At 46.2% G+C, this 21,248-nt stretch overlaps 1 protein-coding gene across 1 annotated transcript; it reads right to left on the bottom strand.

The window, feature by feature from the left end:
• Window positions 1-5,444: 5,444 nt before the first annotated feature.
• MON1A (MON1 secretory trafficking family member A) lies at window positions 5,445-17,449 on the bottom strand. The gene is given in 8 exon segments (XM_006873585.1): window positions 5,445-5,728; window positions 5,828-5,975; window positions 6,971-7,736; window positions 8,344-8,829; window positions 9,948-10,087; window positions 17,176-17,348; window positions 17,350-17,428; window positions 17,430-17,449. Coding segments are annotated over 8 exon segments (1,953 nt in total). The 3' UTR covers window positions 5,445-5,587.
• Window positions 17,450-21,248: the final 3,799 nt, after the last annotated feature.

Genomic DNA, 21,248 nt, shown 5'->3' with positions numbered 1-21,248 from the left:
CATTTCCAAAGCCTGCCCATCTTCCAGTATGGAGTGTAGGTGTACTTCCAGCTCATTTGCATCAGTCACTTTATCTCATTTCTGGACATGTGCAAATATGGTCATCTGCTTTTTTGTGGGGAGCATATTCAGAGGTTATCTGTGGCCTTAATACTTAGATGGGTGTGTCAGAAGTTTCAAGATACCACTGTTGGTCGTTTTGACGTAACTTAGGATTTAATTTTCGACCTATTTCCTGTTTTGTCTGCTTGTCCCGCTCCACGATCCCCATTCAGGCCCTTTTTCTAGTTATAAACAGTTCAGGGCCGGCTGTGGCCGTTTGATTTTAATTGGAAGCTGTCTCTTTAAATTTTGAGGAGATCTGTGTGTATGAGTAGTAGAACCCTCTGAGGGTGGGGCTGGGGTGTCTGCTAGCTCAGGCACCCCTATAGTTACCAGAATGGAGATGCTCAGACAGCAAGGGACCAATGAACAGATACCAAAAGACAAGAATGTCTTTATCTCTGCCAGGCGTCTGTGGCTGCTCAGATCCTTCCCCTGCTTTTTCTCACCCAAGATGGCGGCTCCTGGAGCAGCTGAGCATTCTGAACTAGAAAGCAATGGATCTCTTGCTTCTGCCACAAATTCCCCAGCTAAGCCTTTCAACCTTATAAATATTCCTTTATATGTGGTTCAGAGTTCTGGGACCAACCTTATAAATATTCCTTTATATGTGGTTCAGAGTTCTGGGACCATCCCCTGAGCCTGCTTGGTCTGGTATTCTGGGTTGTTGCTGGCGGAGCCATCTTTGTTGTCTGCACCTACTCTTTAAAGAGGTCTTGTGCAGCAGATTTGCCCAAAAATGTGTCGTTTAATTTCTTGACTACTGCTTCCCTGATAGTTGATGGTTGATCAGAGAAAAATGAAGTCTCTGACAGCTTCAATCTTTTCTCCATTGATATGGATGTTGTTTATTGGTCCAGTGGTGAGGATTACATTGAGGTACAGCCCATACTGAAGGCTGTCGTCTTTGATCTTTATCAGTAAGTATTTTAAGTCCTCTTCGCTTTCAGCAAGCAAGGTTCCAGCATATTGCAGTTTGTTAGTCTTTCTCCAATCCTTTTCTTCATATAATCCAGTTTCTTGGGATTATTGACTCATCATATAAACTGAATAGGTTTGGTAAAAGAATACAACCTTGGTGCACACCTTTTGCTAATTTTAAACCATTCAGTGTTTTCTTGTTCTGTTAGAAGAACTGCCTCTTAGTCTATATAAAATTTCCTCATGAGCACAATTTAGTGTTCCGGAATATTCATTCTCTACAATGTTGTCCATAGCTTGTCATGAACCACACAATTGAAGACTTTGCATAGTTAATAAAGCACAGGAAAAAATCTTTCTGGTATTCTCTGCTTTCAGTCAAGATCCATGTGATGTCAAAAATGATATCCCTCATTCTATGTCCTCTTCTGAATCTGGTTTGAACTTCTGAAAGGTCTCTGTCAATGCATGCTTTCAGCCATTTCTGTATTGTTTTTGGCAAAATTTTACTTGCATGGAATATTATTGATATTGTCTGATGATTTCTGCATTTCATTGGGTCAACTCTCTTTGGAATGGGCACACATATGCATCTCTTTCAGTCATTTGGCTAGGTAGTTGTCTTCCAAATTTCTTGGTATAGCTGAGTGAGTACCTCCAGTGTTGCATCAGTTTTTTGAACTATTTCGATTTGTACTCTATCAATTCCTGGTGTCTTGGTCTTTGCCAATGCCTTCAAAGCACCTTGGACTCATGTTAAGTATCATTGGCTCTTGACTATATGCTACCTCTTGAAATGGTTGAACACTGACCATTTCTTTTTGATATAGTGACTCTGTATTCCTTCCATCTTCTTTTGATGCTTTCTGCATCATTCAATATTATGTCCATAGAATCCTTCAGTATTTGTGAAATAAGGATGTAGTTCTGGCTAGGTGGCTGTGTGTGTATGTGTGTTGTTTGTTGGAGGGCTGTAGGTCTCTGCTCATCATTCCCCTCACCTGGACCTTAGAAGCTATCTCATGGTAACTAATGAAGCTTCATAGGGTGGCCCTGGACTGAGGTCGAAGGACCTGTAAATATGGGTCCTGAGGTGCATAGGAGTGGAATGGGATGTGGGAAAGAGAGGAGCCTCAAACTAACTTGATTCTGCCTGGCAGAGGAAGCTCTATTTCTTCCATTCTCCCATCCAGCATCTGCAAACTCCACATGCCTGCATCCTTGTGGAACACAACCTGTTGTTCAGTGCCATTTAATCAATTTTGACTACTAGTGACTCATGTGGAATCCTGGTGTGGTGCTGCAGGATAAACACTGGACTGCTAACCACAAGGTCAGTGATTCAAACCCACCAGTCACTCCTTGGAAACTGTATATACAGGGTCACTAAGTGCTGTGGTTTAATGCGCTGCACTGCAAAGTCAGTTTGAACTGCTATGTCGGCAGTTCAGGCTCACCAGCCACTCCTCCGGAAACCCTATACAGGGTGGATATGGGTCCGAACCAACTCAATGGCACTTAACAACAACAACACAATAACAACAGTGACCTCATGTGACAGAATAGAACTGCTCCATAGGTTTTTAGGCTGAAAGTTTTACAGAAGCATGTCACCAGGCTTTTCTCTTGTGGAACAGCTGGAAAAAAACCAGGGTTCCTTTGTTGTTGACTCAAAGCATCCCTGTATAGGGTTCCCAAGGAGCGGCTGGTGAGTTTTAACTGCCGACCTTGTGGCCCAGTGCATTTCTTCACAGTGCCACACCATAACTCCAGGGTTCCTTTAGCCTTTGTAAAATTGTTCCTCTTTGCTGGAGAATATTTTACTTTCCTTCTCTTGCAGTTTTGATGGCATCTCCTCCAGAGAGCCTTCCTGGGTTAGAGTGCCCCAGACTCCTCTTCAGGTTTCACAACCACCTTGCTATAATCACCTTAACAGACTTCATCCAGATACTTGACTCCCGTCCTCTCTTTCTCCACTCTCCAGCCTGGTGCTTGGTGAGCACCTGATGATAAACTGCACAGAGCGGTCACACCCATTCCAGGCAGGAGACCGCCACCCCACCCCCACCCTGGCAATGGCAACGTAAAAGCGGCTCCATTTCTGAGCCAGAATTGGCCGGGAAATGAATAACACTCAGGGAAAACCAGGGCGAGGTTCCTGCGTTCCAGCGTCAACATGTCTAAAGATAGTCACGCAGGGCAAAACTAAAATGAAACATCCTTGAGCTAAAGCCCAGACTGGGGTTCCCTATGACCTTCCCCACTTCCGCTTCAGGGATGTTCAGACACTTGGGATAAGGCTTTCTCAAACCTCCTAGATCGCCCACCCACCCTATTTATAAAGGGATTGTTGTTGGTAAAAGCCATCGAGTCAGAAACCGTCAGTTGTTCCTCTACTGCCCCCATGTGGCCATGTTCACGGCTGACCTTAGGCCAGCGCCCCTTGGCGGTGATGTTGGGTGGTGACACAGCAGAGGCTCCCAGGAGTGCTTCTTCCTTTCTCCCCCTCTGCCAACTTAGCTAGAAGGCTGGAGGCAAGCTGGGGGTGGGGTGGGGGATAAAGGGTAGCGAATAGGGCTCTGCAGTGCTGAATATCGATGCTTCTTGACTTAAAGTCAGCTAGTACAGCAGCACCTATCCAACTGCCTCTTGAGGGTTAGTCACTCTGCCCTCCTTAGGTTCTCACTTTCCTTTGGACACTTCACATAAGACATTGATCACTTCACAACTTAAAAACTCTTAAGAACTAAGAACTTAAGAACTAACCAGCCTCTTTCTCCAACCCAGAGATCTTAGTTGCAGTTCGAGAGAATCTCTTTACTCACAATATGACAATATCACTCCACAACTTAAAAACCTTCAGTGGTTTCCCACTGCTAAGACTTACCTGGAATCCCAGAACCCCAGGCCTTGCAGATTTCTCCAGCTTCTTTGTGCACCAGTCATACTAGGTTCTTTACCAGGTCCCTTTACCAAGAACACCTTTCCTGTTTGCTCATCATCCCTCTCCTGAACTCCAAACAAGTACTCCCCACTCCTATTGTCCTCATTTGTGAACCCCCTGGTGCTCTCACCTAGGATAGGTGCTGAACTGCAGAAAAGCAGGATCCTACAGGGATCAATGAAAGTAGCAGGGGCACTTCCTGGCTGACCAGATCACCAATAGCTGTCAGGGATATCATCTTGCAAAGGCAAGGGGAGGAACAGAAGCAAAAGAGACCCAACGTAAATGTGCAGGGTAAGCAGCATCATCTACCCATGCTTATTGTCCCTGTCTCAACAAGCCCAGTTCCTACTGAACTACAGCAGCTCGTCAAGTAGCAAGCCTGTGGTTGCTTCCCAAAGACCTTGGGGTCTGGGTAGATAGTCTGGAGCTGTGATGCAGGGAAGGGACAAGGGCAAGTGTTATACTACCATTTCCTGGGACAGTAAGTAGAACCATTCCAGTGCACTCTTGGCCCATGCCGCCCATACAGGCACATTCTTCAACCTGGGTTGGTATTAGTAGCAGAACATATTAACTCAGCTCTGATACCACATGAGGAGAATCCCTTCTAACAGTATGAAGACCACATTCAGCTGACAGTTTTTCCTCATAAACACTTCCTAGGCTTTTCATGCTCCTTGGCCAATGACATGATTAAGTTGTGGCAGAACAGTCCTAAAAGAGTCTCATGGGAATGTTCATGGTGCCCCTTACAGGGGACAGGAGGCCTGAGGAGGGTCCTAGGAGTGCCTAGGAGACACAGCCTTTTTTTTAGGGCAGGGGTCAATCCTACCCTGAGGTCAGCAGGGCCTTCTCTCAAGCCTCTAGCTCACTTTATTCCAAGGAACTTGCTGGGTGGAGGTAGGGGCGCTTAAGGAGGGCAGCCTTTCAAGGGCAGTTTTCGCAGAGGCCTGTGGGATACAGGTAGGTTGGATTCTGAATGTCTGCTGAGTACTGGGCTATCTCACCCATGCTGGAGGGGCTCAGATTTCCCCCATGCTTATTGTCCCTGTCTCAACCAGCCCAGTTCCTACTGAACTACAGCAGCTCGTCAAGTACTTGTATGGTCAGGGTTACCTGAATAGTTGGGGCCTTTGGTGTATGAGGCTGGGGCCCTACATAGAAGTGAGAGGAGAGGTACCACAGAGGTTCACACTGAATATGGGGTTGGTGCTGTGGGGGGCAAAGTCAGTAAGATACCTGAGAACCCTTCATGTGGCAGGACCTTCAGAGGAACCAAAATATTTCCAGCTCAAGACCTGATTCTGAGCATGTATGGCCTGACCCCAGTGCAAGGGAGGGAGGAGTACAATCCAAGTATACATGTGCCCCTGTGTCTGAAGAAGATGTGCAGAGGCTAGGGAGAAGGATCTACTATCTCTATGTGTGAACAAGGGTGACTAATGAAATACACAGTAACGGGTCTGACAAATGGCTTTCACAAAGCATTTTAATGCACACACCAACCCACAGTACCCGCCTGCTGGCTGGGTAAGAAAAAGCTAGCCCCACCTGGAGGCTCCCATAGCTTTCCATGCCCCAACAGGCTGGGAAAGGCTGAGCCTGCGCACATTCCCATCAGTAGGTAAGGGGTGTAAGGATGAAGAGGCGGTCTTCTTCTTTGCGGATCCAGCGCATCAGCTTATGGATGGCACTCACTGCTGACGCTTTGGTCCCCAGGGGACTGTAGCACATATAGAGCTCAAAGGCACCAGTCACCTAGGGGAAGAGGCATAGGATGGTCATCCAGGCTGGTAATCCCTCAGGGCCCCTGCCCAGAACCCCAGTGAAGCCCAGCCTATCCCAGGGCTGCCTTACCCAGGCCAAGAGGTTCTCATTGGGTCCTGTGTAGTAGATGGTTTTGAGTGGACGGGAGGCATTGTGAGCACGGCTGTGCAAGTACTGGTAGAGGCCCAGTAGTCGCTCTTGCTCTTCTTCACTTGTATATGGGGCCTCAATCTCAGGGCTGCAGATGGGAGGGCAGTTTGCAAAAGGATGACTTCTGTCATGAGAAGGCTCTCTGGAGCTCTAGAAACACCTATTTCCAGCCAGGGAAACTCCACCATCTGTTCTACTCTCCTGGTGCCCCCTCCCCCACATCCCAGTTCAGGGTGTCTTTTCTAACTCTCTTGGAGAACTCAACCTGAATATAGGTATAAAAGACTGAGAGTGCACAGTCTGAAACAGAGGAAATAGAATGGAAGCCCACTGGGCCAAAAAGGAGTAAAGGGAGGAGAAAAACTGTCACACTTCAGCCCCACCCCCTTCAGTCCCTCCATTAAGGGAGGAGGTGGGGGAAAGGCTCTGCATCTGAGGCTACATCAAAATGAGGCTTAAGGCAGTTGCTCCTTAAGAAGCCTTGGTTCCAGCTTCCTTCCTGGGTATATTGGGCTAGTCTCTGTAATGAAGGAGTCCTGGTATGGTGCTGTGAGTTAATGCGCCAGACTGCAAAGCAGTTTGAACTGCAAGGTCGGTGTTCAAGCTCACCAGCGGCTCCTTGGAAATCCTATACAGGCTCACTATGGGTTGCAACTGATTCGATGGCGCTTAATAACAAAGTAACAAAAGGAGCCCTAGTAGCCTAGTGGGTTGCCAGCTGGGCTGCTAACCACAAAGTCTGCAGTTTGAATCTACCAGCTGCTCCAGGGGAGAAAGATGTGGCTTTCTGCTCTGGTAAAGACTTACAGCCTAGGAAACCCTATACAGGATTGCTGAGTTGGAACGGACAGGTGGCACACAACCAACAGGTAATGAAGTAAAGAGGTCTATGCCCATAGAGAGGCAAGTGATAGCAAGTAGGGGGTCTTAGGATGAGAGTAAAACAGATCCTGCATGCGGGTCCATCCCCAGAGGGGCAGTCAGCTTCAAGCTGCTCCTCTACCCCACCCCCAGGGCACAGAGTCAAACAGTTTCCTACCCTTACAAGCCTCCCTTGCCAATGCCCCCAAGGCCTTCCCTCACCTGGTGAACAGTCCTGAGCTCTTTGACTTATATAGGAAATGGCGCAGGTCTGGGATGCCCACTTGGGTCACGCTGTAGTAAGGAATGCGCAGTGCCTCACGTAGGGCCAGGTGGGCTCCACGCTTACGCAGGCGCTCCTGGAAACGTCGACGGCAGTCAGAGACAGCAAAGAAGTCCTCACGGTCAGTGGACACCAGTAGCAGGCAGAGGTCAGTATCAGGTTCCAGGTAAGAGATGTGTGCGTGAAAGAAGCCTGCAGCATTGAATTTGGGCAGGCACACAGGTGTCCAGGCCTCGCCCTCACGGAAAGACGACGAGGAACTGATGAGGTTGAAAAGCAAATGCAGATCAATGGGGTGTAGGAATTGGTCCTTGCGGCGTACAAGTGCCACAAGCTGGTTACGGGCCAGTAGGATGGAAAAGACAAGGCTGCGAGCCCGTGCCTGCTGCAGACTGGCACTCACGACATCACGCACTGTTGAAGCCAGGGGCAGACAGCGTGCAGCTCCCATCAGGAAGCTGGGATCTCGAGCCATGAGCTGTAGCAGGTTGTCAGTGATTCGTTCAGAGCCCGAGAGCAGACGCCGCAGGTCATAGTTCTGCTTTTGCTGGAAGATGTGGCTTAGCTGAGCACCAGTAAGAAGGCTCAAGATCTGGTAGTAGATATAGAGCAACTCCTGAGCCAGCTCCTGTGCTGACTGCCGTGTGCGCGCCACTGCCACCAGCACCAGTGGGCTCCGGCGGACGAATACCACTTTGTAGTCATCTGAGGGTGAGGGGAGGGAGTGTCAGCTAAAAAGCCCTCTCAGATCTGGCGCTGCTTCAAGCCCGCCTTCCTTTGTTGCCTGATGCTTCCTACATCCTCTCCACCCTGGTTCAGTTCTGCACACAGTAGGGGTGACGATAAAAACAGTAGCCCACTGCCCCATTTCCCATTGCCCCATGAAGGCTCCTGGCCTGTTCCAGTCATTTGCTTTACAGACTGGCTCCTGCTGAAACATGCAGGCTCTTCTGAAAAACACTTAATTGGCTCCCTGCTTCTTCTTCCCAAGTGCTAAGTCAGTTAACTGGCTAGGGTTGGGTAGGGATCAGGACCTAGGATTTTTGTTGTTATTGTCACTCTCCCACCCTCTCCAAAGGTAAAGTCCATGTCAGAGCCACCCTCGGCCCTCACAACAACTCCATGAGACAGGTAATGTTACTATCTCATGTATAGTTGACAGATGATCTTGAGGCTCAGAGAGAAGAAGTACATGAACTTGTCCTTGGTCACACAGTACATCCCAGCCCTCTAATGCATGAGAGTCCAAAGCGTGCTATGAGTTAATCCTAGCCAGGAAAGTCCCCACTGGTCCCCTTCCCAGGTGGCTCACCTGCATGGATGGAGCGTATGGCATTCTTGTCTGCCTCCAGAAAGGACACGAGAGCTACCATGACCCCCATGGTGCTGGAGAGTGCCTCCTCGGACCCATAGCGAGAATACACAGGCTTCCCTGCTTCACTCAGCACAAAGACATGTTTCTGGTGCAGGCGCCATGCCTCAGTAGCATCCTCTTCATCCCCCTCAGCTGTACCCTCCCTTGGGGGCTCGGCAGCTGGTCGCCCAGTTGCCCCTGAGGGCTCAGACCAGTCCTCAGAGCTTCCAGGCAGCATCTCTTCCTGAAGATCTCGAGCCACACCTGTTAGCTGGGTGCTCAGCTCACTAAAGTCTTGGCTGATCTGGCGCATGTCTGTAGGCAGTGGGGGGTGCCCTCCAGCACCTTCCTTGGGGCTTTCCCCAGATACCTCTCCATCCTCAGACTCAGTGAGGTCCTCATAGGAGCGGGCGTGGACGAACATGGCACCCTCCTGCCCAGCACCTGCAGGCAAAGCACTGGTGCTTAGAGGGGAAGCTGTTGCCTGCCACAGCCACTCTAGCTTGACTGTCTTGCAGAGGTCCAGCCACGGTGACCTCCTGCCACTGCCTGCCACAGTCGTACACTTTATAGCCCACCAGTCTCCTCCCATCACATTGGGAATAAGACCAAACTGCTCATGGTAGTGGTAGCAGCTCTTATCTGCCAATTTGCAGATCACCCAAGGTCTACCTCAGTCACACTGGCCTTCATCTATCTGCTCTTTGAACAGCCCCCACATACCCTACCACAGGACTTCTGCTTAGAAGGTACTCTCACCTGATAGCATGGCTGGTTCCTTGTTACATACACTTCAGTTCTCAGCTCAGATGATACCTCCTCATCTGACTTCCAACCCCAGGCACTCTATCATACTTTCTTCTTTGATGATCTAGTGTCATCCCCTCAACAGCAGGAGCCTGGTTACTCACTGCTGTGTGCTGAGCACTGTGTGCAGTAAATCCCTCTCTCTGGGAGTTGGTCCCCTCACCCCAACTCAGGCTGCAGCTTCTAACCATCTCTACTGTAATAGCTCCCCCAGAGCAGGGACTATGCCTTCTGTCCTTGACTGATTTTTTTTGACAAAATAGTTCAACAGATATATTCTGAGCCTCTATTACAAACTGGCAATGTGCCAGGCACTGGGGATACAATTGTCCTGTGCTCAGAGTTCACAGTCTTGTGGAGGAGAAAGATACATATAATATATACACCAAGAGATAAAATTTAAATAACTCTAGTGTCCTGTATAGAGTGTGGTCAGAGCAAGGCCTAACTTTGGAGGTGACATTTAAGCCAAGAGCTAAGGATGGAGGAGAAGGATGTACTGTAGACAGGGAACAGAAGGTGGAGATTCCACATGGGCAGCCAGACAGTGCAGGGTGAGTGGCATGTCATGAAGTGAAAAGGAAAGTGGGCACAGGTTGGGCCTCACTCCCTGCAGTATCCCCAGTACCTGGCAAATATCCAGTGAGTGAGTGAACAAATGTATGAATGAGTGGGAGGGAAAGAGTGGCCAGGAATCTGGATTCCCCTGTGGCTGCTCTATCTGTCAAGTGGCTGTGCCACACACCCTACCGTACCAGGCTCCATTCCTTGGGCCAGCCCTGGTGTAGGGCTTTCAGCTCTCTCCACACTCTGCCCATCAGAAGGAGCCAACGTGCCATCAGGGCATTCACTGCTTCTCTTCCTCTGCAAGTCTGCAGCCATCCCTCTGGCTCTCCTGTGGGGCAAACAAAGCCATTATGGGGAGTAAGGGGAAGGTGTGCTGTTGCTTGGGTAACTAGCTTAACAGTGGTAAATACAGGAAAGTTGACCCCTCTCCTAGCTGTCACTAAGGTGAGGATGCTATCCATTCTTCAGAGGATGATTAGGCTGTGTCGGAGTGAGGCCCTCACTTCAATCAGCGATTAGCTCCATGCCTAGCACCTGCCAGCCCAACACTCATCCACAACATGCCTCCATCTCCAAGCTTGCCTGCATCTATTTGGTTCACAACTGATGAGGTGACCATCATGGAGGAAAAGATCAACACCCTCATTAAAGCAATTGGTATTAATGTTGAACCTTTCAGGCTTGGCTTGTTTGCAAAGGCCCTGCCTAACATCAGCATTGAAGCCGCATCTGCAATGGGACTGGTGGACCTACTAGCACTATACCAGTAGGAGGACCTGCCTCTCCATCACTACTACCCCAGCTGAGAAGGAAATGGGAGCCAAGAAAGGAAAATGTAAACTGTCCAATGATGATGGCATGGGCTTTGGTCTTTTTGACTAAAACCCTTTTGTAAAATGTTCAATAAAAAAAAGCTGAACTCTTGATGAAAAAAAAGCAAAGGAAAATGTCCCTTACCAGGACTCATCTAACTCAAATCCCTGAGGAGTGAGTTCTTAGTACTTTTCTCTAAAAAAATTTAGTATCTCATTCTTTTTCTGAATATAAAAGGGAGATAAATTAATTGTAGAACACTTGGTAAACACAAAAGCATAAAGAAATAAGTCACCATGTTCCCACTACTCAGTTACTCACTATATTTCAGTGATTTTTCTTCTGTTGTTTGGCTAAATGCCATTGGATGGGTTCCGACTCATAGCGACTCTATATAGGGTCTCTGAGGAATGGCTGCTGGGTTTGAACTGCTGACATTGTGGTTAGCAGTCCAGTGTTTATCCTACAGTACTAGGATTCTTCTAATTTTTTTAAATATGGATACAAAATGTCATTTGTTTTAATTTTTGTTATTTTAAGCAGCTAACACTGAGTACCAAGGTAGCATGCTAAGAAGTTTACCTGAATTAAGTTGTTTAGTCCTGATCACTCCTTTCTGAGGTAAAGGTGCTTCTGTCAGTCTAGCTTTACAGATAATGGTACTGAAGGTAAGAAAGTATAGGGTCTAAAGTAGCTCTAGGGTTACCACAGGAAGGAGGCATTGGAACTGGGAGTTGAAATAATTCTGTATCCTGTTACATGTTATAATGTATAACATGTTACATGTTATAATGTATCATTCCACATTATAACATGAACATTTCCTCATTCAAGACTGAGTTCATCAATAGTTCTGCTTCTTTTTGGATATTTAGGCGATTGCAGAGAAAGAAATGAGTCACAGAAAACAGGTTGATCTTCAGGCTGGAGCCTTGCTTTTCTTGGACTACCTTTTTGTACCTTTCTAATTTGGCACCAAGGATTGCCTTTCCAATGAAAAACAACAGGCACAATAGCTCTCAGTGCCCATTTGATGGCCAGGAGAGACTCAGTCTGGTCCCCTGGTCCCTCCTCAGTCTCAGGGCCAAGTGGTGATGGCCATGAGTAGACATTAGGGTAACCAAGTTGGTTAGCCCATGTGGGGTCGGCCATTACCAGGGACCCTCAGTGACAGGCTGAGAGGTCTAGGGGAAGGGGTTCCATTAGAGGTACCAATACTTACGGAAGGGCAGTGGAGGCCAGCTGAAGTCTCCTGAGGAGGCTTCTGCAAGTAGGCCAGGGGTCTAGGAGAAAGAGGTGTTAGTGTGAGCAAGACAGACCACACCTCTGCCCTCCCAGAGCACAGGGTCCAGTGGAAATAGCTGGCCTTGTCTTTCACTGGCTCTATGACCTTGGACAAATGACTTCACCTAGAGGCTGCTCAAAAAATGTTCATTAAAAAAGTAATCTATAAGATCCCCTATGAAATTAATTGAACCTCAGCATAGTGATCCTGCTCGGTCAACTTAGAGCAGGTGGTGGTCTGGCAACGTCTTGCATGTGGGGTCCCCACCCAGTCTCCTCCCTCCCTGCCTTCTTCGGATGGTGGCTGTTTATGCTGGACGTGTGGCCAGAGATGGGTAAGGATCACGTGGAACCTCGGCAACCTAAGACAGAGCTATTGCCATGCTGCAATGAGTTTCGATGACGGGTAAGACGGAGGAATTCGCACTGACCGCCTAAGACAGGCAGCGTCCCTTAAACAAATAATAAATAAGGGTGAATCTGTGGCAGACAGTGCAGACCCGGTCAGGAGCTCAAGACCCTGTGGGCCCAAGCGTTGCAGACCGTCCAAACCATAGGCTCTGATGATCAGACTTTGGTCACCTAGCAAACATAGCAAACTGGCCCTCATCTGATTATTCAGTACGCTTGCTAGTAATCTCATACATGAGCCCTGGATATCCACAGATAAATGTAAAAACCTTCCCTAGAAGCCAAGACGGTAAAGTCCAAAATGGCAAAGTTTTTCCACCCCCACCCCCCCCAAAAAAAAGCTAAAGAGGATAGAGAGACACTGTTAACTGTGGTATATGGAGGGGATTATAATCAATGTAATGAAACAAGTTATATGAATGGTTGAATGTGAAACTGATGTTGCGCCCTGTAAACTTTCACTCAATCCACAATAAAAACCTTAAATTAAAAAAAAAAAAGTAATCTAAAAAAAAAAAGGTAATCTCAGACAGAGCCCCGTCATGATTGAAGTATGAGATTGTCTGGCACTGAGGCACCATCAGTAGCATTTGTGTTGCTTCAGCTTGTTTGTGTCCAAGAACATGCTCTCTGGAACACCCAAAGTTTCTGCCAGGCATCTCCTGTGTGTGATGTGCCTAAAGAATTGACTTTTAAGCTCTTTTCTGTCATCTTTGTTTTAAGCTATGGAATCCTTTCTTCAAAGAAATCTTTTATAGAAGCTCAATGTGCAAATAAATCACAAATAGGCATGATTGGAGACTGGCCTGTTTGTTGTCCAGTCCTGCACTGAGCCCTGTCATACCATGGGGGGGGGGGGGTAGTGTCAGTAGCCAATGATATCACTCCATGCAGAGAAGGACAAAAGGAAGATTATTTGGGAGGCAGTTCAAACCCAACAACAGCCCTTGGAAACTCTATACAGTGTCAACTTGATAGCATTTAACAACAACCTTTTGGGATTTTCTAGGCCCCAATCAACAGTTACGACTCCCAGTAAGGGTCAGATCTCAGAAAATCAAGACATACAACGCCTTGCCTAACGATAGGTCAGAGGAGCGGAGAAGCTAAAATGTCCTCAATAGGAACCTAGGGAGGTCCCTCAAAGTGAATCAAGAGAAGTAATTCAAAACAGAGCAGCTACAACACAGAGCCTAAGACAGTAAGTAGGTGCTAAGGAAACTAGGGCATGTCTAGGTCTCAAGCAAGAAGATCCAGACCACATGAGAATCTCAAAGATCAATATTTCACAGACCTAGTTTTCATCTTCGAAAATCTATTGCTCATTTGGGATTGTGTAAAGCACTGTAATTTTTCCACTGAAAATAATGTGAAATAGACTCCCAGTTATGGTTTCCAGCAGAAAGTCTGACTTTCACGAAACAGATTACTAATGTAAGTGACAAATGCCTATATTTGGAATCTGACCACTTCTCTCACTTCCACCACTACTATGTTCGTTCAAGCCATCATTTTCTGTCTCCAAACTGTTGCTAACAGTGTCCTAAGAAGTTTCCCCAGTGTCCTAAGTTGCCTCTGTAGTCTCTTCTCACAGCGCTCAAATTGATCCTCTTGAAATAGAAATCAGGTCATGTAATTCATTTACTTACAGATTTGTAATGGCTCCTATACCTACTCAAAGAGAAAAGGAAGAACCAATTTGCTCACAGTGGCACACAAGAGCCTACTCATATTGGCTTCCCAGTCCCCTCCATTACTTCTTTGACCTCATCTCCTAACATCTATCTCCCTCCACTCACTCTGCTGTAGTCCTGGCATACTAGCCTCATGACTTTCCTAAGCATCCTGAGCACTCTCTCACTTCAGAACTTTGCCCTTGCTGATCTTTCTTCCTGGACTGCATCCCCCTGCCTCCCACCTTACCTATTGTACTTCCTGGTTAGATATTAGCATGACTCATTCCCTCACATCCTTCAGGCTGCCACTCAAGTGTTACCTTATCAGAAAAGCCTTTCTGCAAGACCCTTGTTCCTTACCCTTTATTTCTCTCCAATGAAGGTCACTTGTTATCTGCCACAAACTTCAGTGTCTTCTCTACACACAGGAGTTAAATCAATGTGTACCAAATAAACATATTTGGAAGACAGAGGTGAAAGTTTTGCAGTGAATATTCCACTCCTTCACATCTACAATGTGGCCTCTGAAATCCCTGCCTTGTCCTTGGTAGTAATCAAGTGTTCAGGAGCAACAACTGAATTGACCTGGTGCATTTTTCTCCTCTGTAAAATACGGATAATAATAGTAGAAATTTATTGAGTTGTGGGAGATGAAAGAAAATAATCCATGTAAAGTTGTTACTCTAGCAGAGTAGGCACTTGTACACTTATCTGCTACCACTGTTGTTGTTGTTGTTAAGTGTTGTAGAGTCAGTCCCAACTCACAGCGACCCTGTATAGGGTTTCTGAGGAGTGGCTGGTGGCCCAGTGCATTACCCTGCAAACTGACCTTGTGACCCAGTGCATTACCCTGAAGCGCCATACCAGGACTCCACTTATACACTTAGCTGCTGCCACTAGTATATCACAATTATTCTTACTAAGCATTCATACTAGGAGTTGTTCTTAAGTGGTGTCAAGTTTCAACTCAGAGTTGCCCTATATAGGATTTCCAAGGAGTGACTGGTATGTTTAAAACATCAGTTTTGCAGTTAGCAAGTCTAATGTGTATCCTACAGTGCCATACCAGGATTTCATATTAGGAGTGTTATTGTGTGCCATCAAGTCAGTTCTAACTCATAGCAACCCAATATAGGGTTTTTGAGGAGCAGCTGGTAGATTTGAACCATTGATCATGTGGTTAGTAGTCCAGTGCTTATCTACAGTACCATACCAGGACTCCATACTAGGAGTGGTGGTGGTGGTGGTTGTGTGCCATCCCATCAGTTCTGATTCACTATATAGCATTTCTAAGGCTATAAATCTTTACAGGAGCAGAAACCCTCATCTTTCTCTTGCAGAGCAACTGGTGGATTCAAACTGCTGACCTTGTGATTCACAACCTAACTCATAACCCACAACTCATACTCCATGCTAGGAGTTGTTGTTAGTTGGTTCTGATCCTTAGCCACTCTGTATACAGTTGCCAAGAAACAGCTGGTGGGTTTGAACTGCCAATCTTGTGGTTCACAGTCCAGTGCTGATCCTACAGCACCACACCAGGAGTCCAATCCTAGGAGTAGCTACCATCTAGTAGTCTCTACCACCTAATCAGCCCTTTGATAGTTTGCTCAGCCTGAGCCAGGCCCTGGTTGAATTGCCAAACATGCTTCTGGTCTCCTGAAGCCAGGTTGTGATTGTTGTTAAGTGCTTTCCAGTTGGTTCCAGTTGTAGTTGGTTCCGACTCATAGCGATAGGGTTTCCAAAGAGTAGCTGGTGTGTTTGAACTACCAACTTTGTGTTTTGAAGGCCAGTGCTGATCCTATAGCACCACACCAGGAGTCAGGTAAGGTGTGGCTTAAAAATGACCCACCTATGATGTCCTAACTGAAATGCTGTCAAAGACTGTAGGGCTGGGAGTACCTCCAGACTACCTGGTTATTCACCTTCCCTGGAGTTGCAAGGACAAACCATTGGCTCTCTGCTGCTTCTGGAAGTCTCTCCTAAATTGAACTTCTTGGTCACCACATGCCCCTGATCTTTGGCTCAAAGACCCCAAGGGCCTACCACCAACTGATCTCCTGTGGGCCTCACATGAGCCTATCATAGATAGCTAGGCTAACGACCTCAGGTGTGCAGGGTCAGTTAGCTGGGGGCTACTGAATGTCTCTTTCAGAACAGCCCCCTGCCTTCAAAGATTATTTAGCATCTCCAAGGCTGGGGACTCAACTAGAAGCTCTGATAAAACAAAAAACTCTGAATAGTTGCCCTGGAAGCTCAGGTAGTAACCCACAGCAAAGCCACTCCAAGCCTCCATTTATGCCATAATCGGTGTAGTTGAAGCTCCTGGGAGGCTGGGCCTAAAGCATTTAGACAAGGGAGGTCTGCTAGAGCCAGTCCCAGATTCCCCTATGGGGCCTCTTCTCAGACAACCTCTCCTGAAGTCCTAATTTCCCTAGAAGTGCCTCTCAGTGCCTGCAAGACAAGTCACCAAATAAGTTGGCTCAATCAATCCTTCCAGTGTGCCTCCCTTCCTTAAGCAACACTGGAAGGGGGTTGAGCCAGGATGGCCAAAAACCCCTCCCTTCTGGAACTGTACCCCCTTGGCTCCCTCTTCTAGCTTACAGAGTTCCTACTTTAATCCTTCAGGGAGTGTTCTAACTGGGAGGGTGGCATGGTGAATGCATCGGACATGTGGCCGGCAGGACCAAGGTGAGGCTGTGTTGTAATTGCTTCAGGAAATAACTACTCCATCAGGCTGAGAGGATGGCCTGGTCCTTGTCACTGCTGCAGCCACTCCCCTCTCTGACAAAGGCTGCTTACCCTCCCTCAGCAATCTTGACTTCAGAAAGGGTGGCTCAGTGGGTACAAGGTGCAGTTTGATTATCTTGGGCTAGGGCATCCTTGAGAGCAGTCTCCAGCCCCTGTATCTGTCTAGGGGGTTCACGGCTCACCCAAGTCACCTCTGCAGCCCTTTGAGCTGATTTTGTGTGCGTTTCGGGGTGGGTGGTTATCTGGCCACTGCTCTGAAAAGGACTTCACTCTCCCAACCAAAGGATGGGTTCCAGGCCTTGCCTTTTGTGTTTCCCAGCTGAGAGGCTAGTGAAATGTGGGACTTCAGGGAGACCTGGTCCGTAAGTCATAGACGGCGGGACCCCCAAACCCTTCAAGCTTGAAGCCCTTTCTCTACTAAGATGACAACACTCGGGTAAATCTGCACCCCAAGGCCACGTGCGTAGGCAGTCGGACTCACCTGTTTCTCTGGGAGGCCCAGGATGCACAGAAAGTGCTGGTCACTGCCGTCTGCCAGCTTCCCGGGGGGTTACCAAAGCCCGACCCGGTTCCGCCTGAGGTCGCAGAATCGTGAGGCCACGCTTCCCTGAGGACGCAGACATGGCCAATGCGCGAGCACTGAGTCCTACCTTTGACCCTCGCCCACCAGCCGAACCAGGAAGACAACCTGCCCCGGTCTCTCGCGGACGAGGCCCGGCTCCAGCCTCTCGGCCCGGTCCGCCCCCGGGGTGCATTGTGGGAAATGTAGTCGGACGTGTGGGGTAGCCTAAGGCGCCCGGGACCCGGCAGAGAAGGGGGCGGGACCAGACCGGGTCAGGGTTGGCTCACCAGGTGCCGCCTTCCAGCGTTCACGCTATAGATCCCCAAATCCTGCACTCACTGCAAAACTGGACTACCCTGCGTTTCTGCCTAAATCAAATCGAGCTTTGTATCAAAGGAGGCAAACGAACGTAGTCTGTGTTTCCCCCAGTGATTGGGGAAAGACTAAGGTTTCAGGGACTAGATAAATGTCTTTACAAGCGAGCTGTCAAGGATGGGCATGCGCAAAAACTGAGCTAATCTTTGCCAAAAACATCCGTTTAGCCACGTTTTAGGATATTCTGTTGTTGTTGTTAGGTGCCATCAAGTCAGTACCAACTCATAGCCACCCTGTGAACAACAGAACGACACACTGCGGGGTCCGGGACAACCTAACAATCGTTGCTACGCTTGAGCCCATTGATGCTGACACTTTGCCAATTCATCTCGCTGGGGGGGGTCTTACACATTTTCTCTGACTCTCCACCTTACCAAACATGATATCCTTCTCCAGCGACTGGTCCCTCCTGACAATATGTCCTAAGTATGAGAGATGAAGTGTGGCCATTCTGGCCTCCAAAGAGCACTCTAGCTGCACTTCTTTCAACACGGATCTGTTTGTTCTTTTGGCAACTTTCAATATTCTCCAACACCATACATAAATCAAAAGCATCAATTCTTCTACGATCTTCCTTATTCACTGTCGAACTTTTGCGTGCATATGAGGTTACTGAAAATACCATGGCTTGACTGGTTGGTTGCACCTTAGTCCTCAAACTGACATTTTGCTCTTCAACACTTTAAAAACGTTTTGTGCAGCAGATTTGCCTAATACAATACGTCGTCTGATTTCTTGGCTGCTGCTTCCATGAGTCAGTTGATAGCTGATCCATGAAAAATGAAGTCTTTGACAACTTCAATCTTTACTCCATTGATAAGAAAGTTGTTTATTGGTCCACTGATGAGGATTTTTGTTTTCTTTATATTGAGATGCAATCCATTTCAATGGCTTGCATCTCAAAGGCTGTGGTCTTTGATCTTCATCAGTAAATATTTTAAGTCCTCTTCACTTTCAGCAAGCAAGGTTGTATCATCTACATATCACAGGTTGTTGATGAGTCTTCCTCCAATCCTGATGCCACGGTTTTTCTTCATGTAATTTAAAATCTTGACAGCAGATGGTGGTGGAAGGAGTGTAAGTCAAATAATACTGTTATTTGACTGGAATCTTAAGAGCTCATGAGCTACGGTCATCTTAAGTTTCAGCTATTGGTCTCTCCCGCCCACAGGAAAGCAGAGTGATGAAATTGATGTTCAGAATTAATTAGTCCAATGGACTAATGGACCATGTGAGCATCAGTCTCCAAAACCCTGAAACTAGATGATGCCGAGCTACCACTACCAGCTGTTCTGATAGCGATCATTTTACACGGTACAGGATAGAGTGGGAGAAAAGTGGAAATAAAAATCAAGAAAAGAGTATTTTAAAAACAAAAAGATTAGACAGTAAGCACAAGTAAGCCTGTGCTTAGCTTGCTTACTGAGTACTCTTTCTCTGTTAGGAATTATAAATTTCAAAAGAAGCTTTGATTCTGTAGGAAACTGCTATGGGACAGATGCCAGCAATACATAGAAACAGAATCTTTGATGTGAGGAAAAAATGAAACTGCTCACCATAAATTAGTAAGTAAACACAACTCAACTAAACCCATGCTTACTTTGCTTATTGAGTAATCTGACCCTGCATAGACCCATATTATAGCTCTTTTATCTGGGTCTAGAAAGTTCTCAGACAGGGACCCCAACCAAAGGACAGTCTCCTATACAGGATCTTGATAATCATGAGGTGCTCTAAAAACAACCTCTGTGAGATTGGCATTTTATGTACACAACTTCAAGGTGAAACCCTCCCAACAGAACTGCAAATTGACCAACCCTCTGGGGGGGGATTACAAGCCATTTATACAGCTAGTAAACCAATCAATCCCTGCAAATTGCTTATGTAAATAATAAATAGGCCAATCACTTGCAAGATTGTAATCTGAACAATCGTTTTGGGAAAATTACAAAACCAGGATCAGAATGTCCATATGATAGAAACTCATTGCACTGAATTATGTTTTTGTTTTTGTTTTTACATAATTTTCAGTAATAGGAGTTGTTTTTTGGTTCCCTAACAATGAATGACCAAACTCATCTTGCATCTCAATTTTCTGTATTGTATGTATACATTACATGTTGTGCTTGGTGTTTTTATCTTTTAAATACTAAAAAATAATAAAGATATTCACAGATTATAAATCCACATCCATAAAACCATACATTTCCTGAGTGTGAATAATAGTAATTTAACAAGTCATTAAATTGATTATATGTCACTGGAAAAAAAAAGTATTGCTACTAAGTTTCCAGTTCATATATTCATGGGTTTATTTCAAACAAATGATGTTTAAACATGTCTCTGCTATTAGTGGATGACTGCAGACAAATTCTCTCAATAAAACGCTTGCCTTAGTCTCATTAGGAAGGCTTCACAATGAAAATATATTTTTTATGCCATAGACAAAATAGATTTTGAGGTCAGGGCTAATATAAAATTTTAAGCAAAATTCAAGTGGACATTTTCCCAAATCATTGAAGATTTGCAACAAGATTATGGGAATGTTGTCCCATCTAACAGGACAGTTTTCAGATGGATCAGGCATTTTAACGTAGGTTAAGAAGACCTCAAAGATGAACCAAGAGAGGGAAGACAGTCAACCTCAATGAATTAAGAAACTGTGACTGAAGTCCAGAAACTGCTGGAAGATAACCATAGAATTGCCATTGATATGATAACTACTAAAGTGGGATCTCACATGGTTCTGTATTGTCAATTTTAAATGAACTTCTTGGACTAAGCAAGTTTTCAGTTCGATGGATGCCAAAAGCATTACGCAAAGATCAGCTGGCTCAAAGAGGCGGTGTTTCTATCAGTCATTTAAGCAAAATCAAAGCTCATGAAAATGATTTTATAGAACAAATGGTAACCAGGGACAAGTCTTGGCTTTACCAATATGATCCAGAGAGCAAGTTCTAATCAAAACAGTGACTTCTCAGGGGATCTGTTGGGCAGAAAGGCAGCGAGTTCAGCTCAAAAGGTTATGGAGATATTTTGGAGGGATTTCAAAGGAATAATAGGGAGTCCTGGTGTGGTGTTGTAGGATAAGCACTAGACTGCTAATCAGAAGATTGGCAGTTCAAACATAATGTTCCTTGGAAACCCTATACATGGTCGCTATGAGTCAGAACTGACTCCATGGCACTTAACAGCAACAACAACAATCTTAATAGATTATCTTGAAGGACAAAGGACAACTATGGGAACTTAATTATGAAGAAAAAAAATTTTTAATTGAAAACTGCATTGGTGAAGGAAAAGTTAGGAAAGTTGTGCCAAGGAGTTTTTCTTCCCATCACTGTAATGCACCTGCTCATTCTTCCAAAATAGCAAGAACTGTTCTATGAAATTTTTCATTGGGAATCCTCATCTATCCACTCTACATCCCTGATCTTGTCCATTCAGACTTCTTTGTGTTCCCAAAACTCAGAGAACATTTAAAAGGAACATTGATTTGAGTCCCTCAAGGATGCAAAATTTGATATGGTATAAATCACAGTGCAGAAATCTTTGGAGAAGAGTTAGAAAGCTAGACGTATCACTTTCAGAAAAATTTAAAAAAATTTTTAAAAAGT

This window comes from Chrysochloris asiatica, unplaced genomic scaffold (assembly GCF_000296735.1).
Source record: "Chrysochloris asiatica unplaced genomic scaffold, ChrAsi1.0 scaffold00246, whole genome shotgun sequence".
NCBI lineage: Eukaryota > Metazoa > Chordata > Mammalia > Afrosoricida > Chrysochloridae > Chrysochloris > Chrysochloris asiatica.
This window is presented reverse-complemented; position numbering and strand designations above follow the sequence as displayed.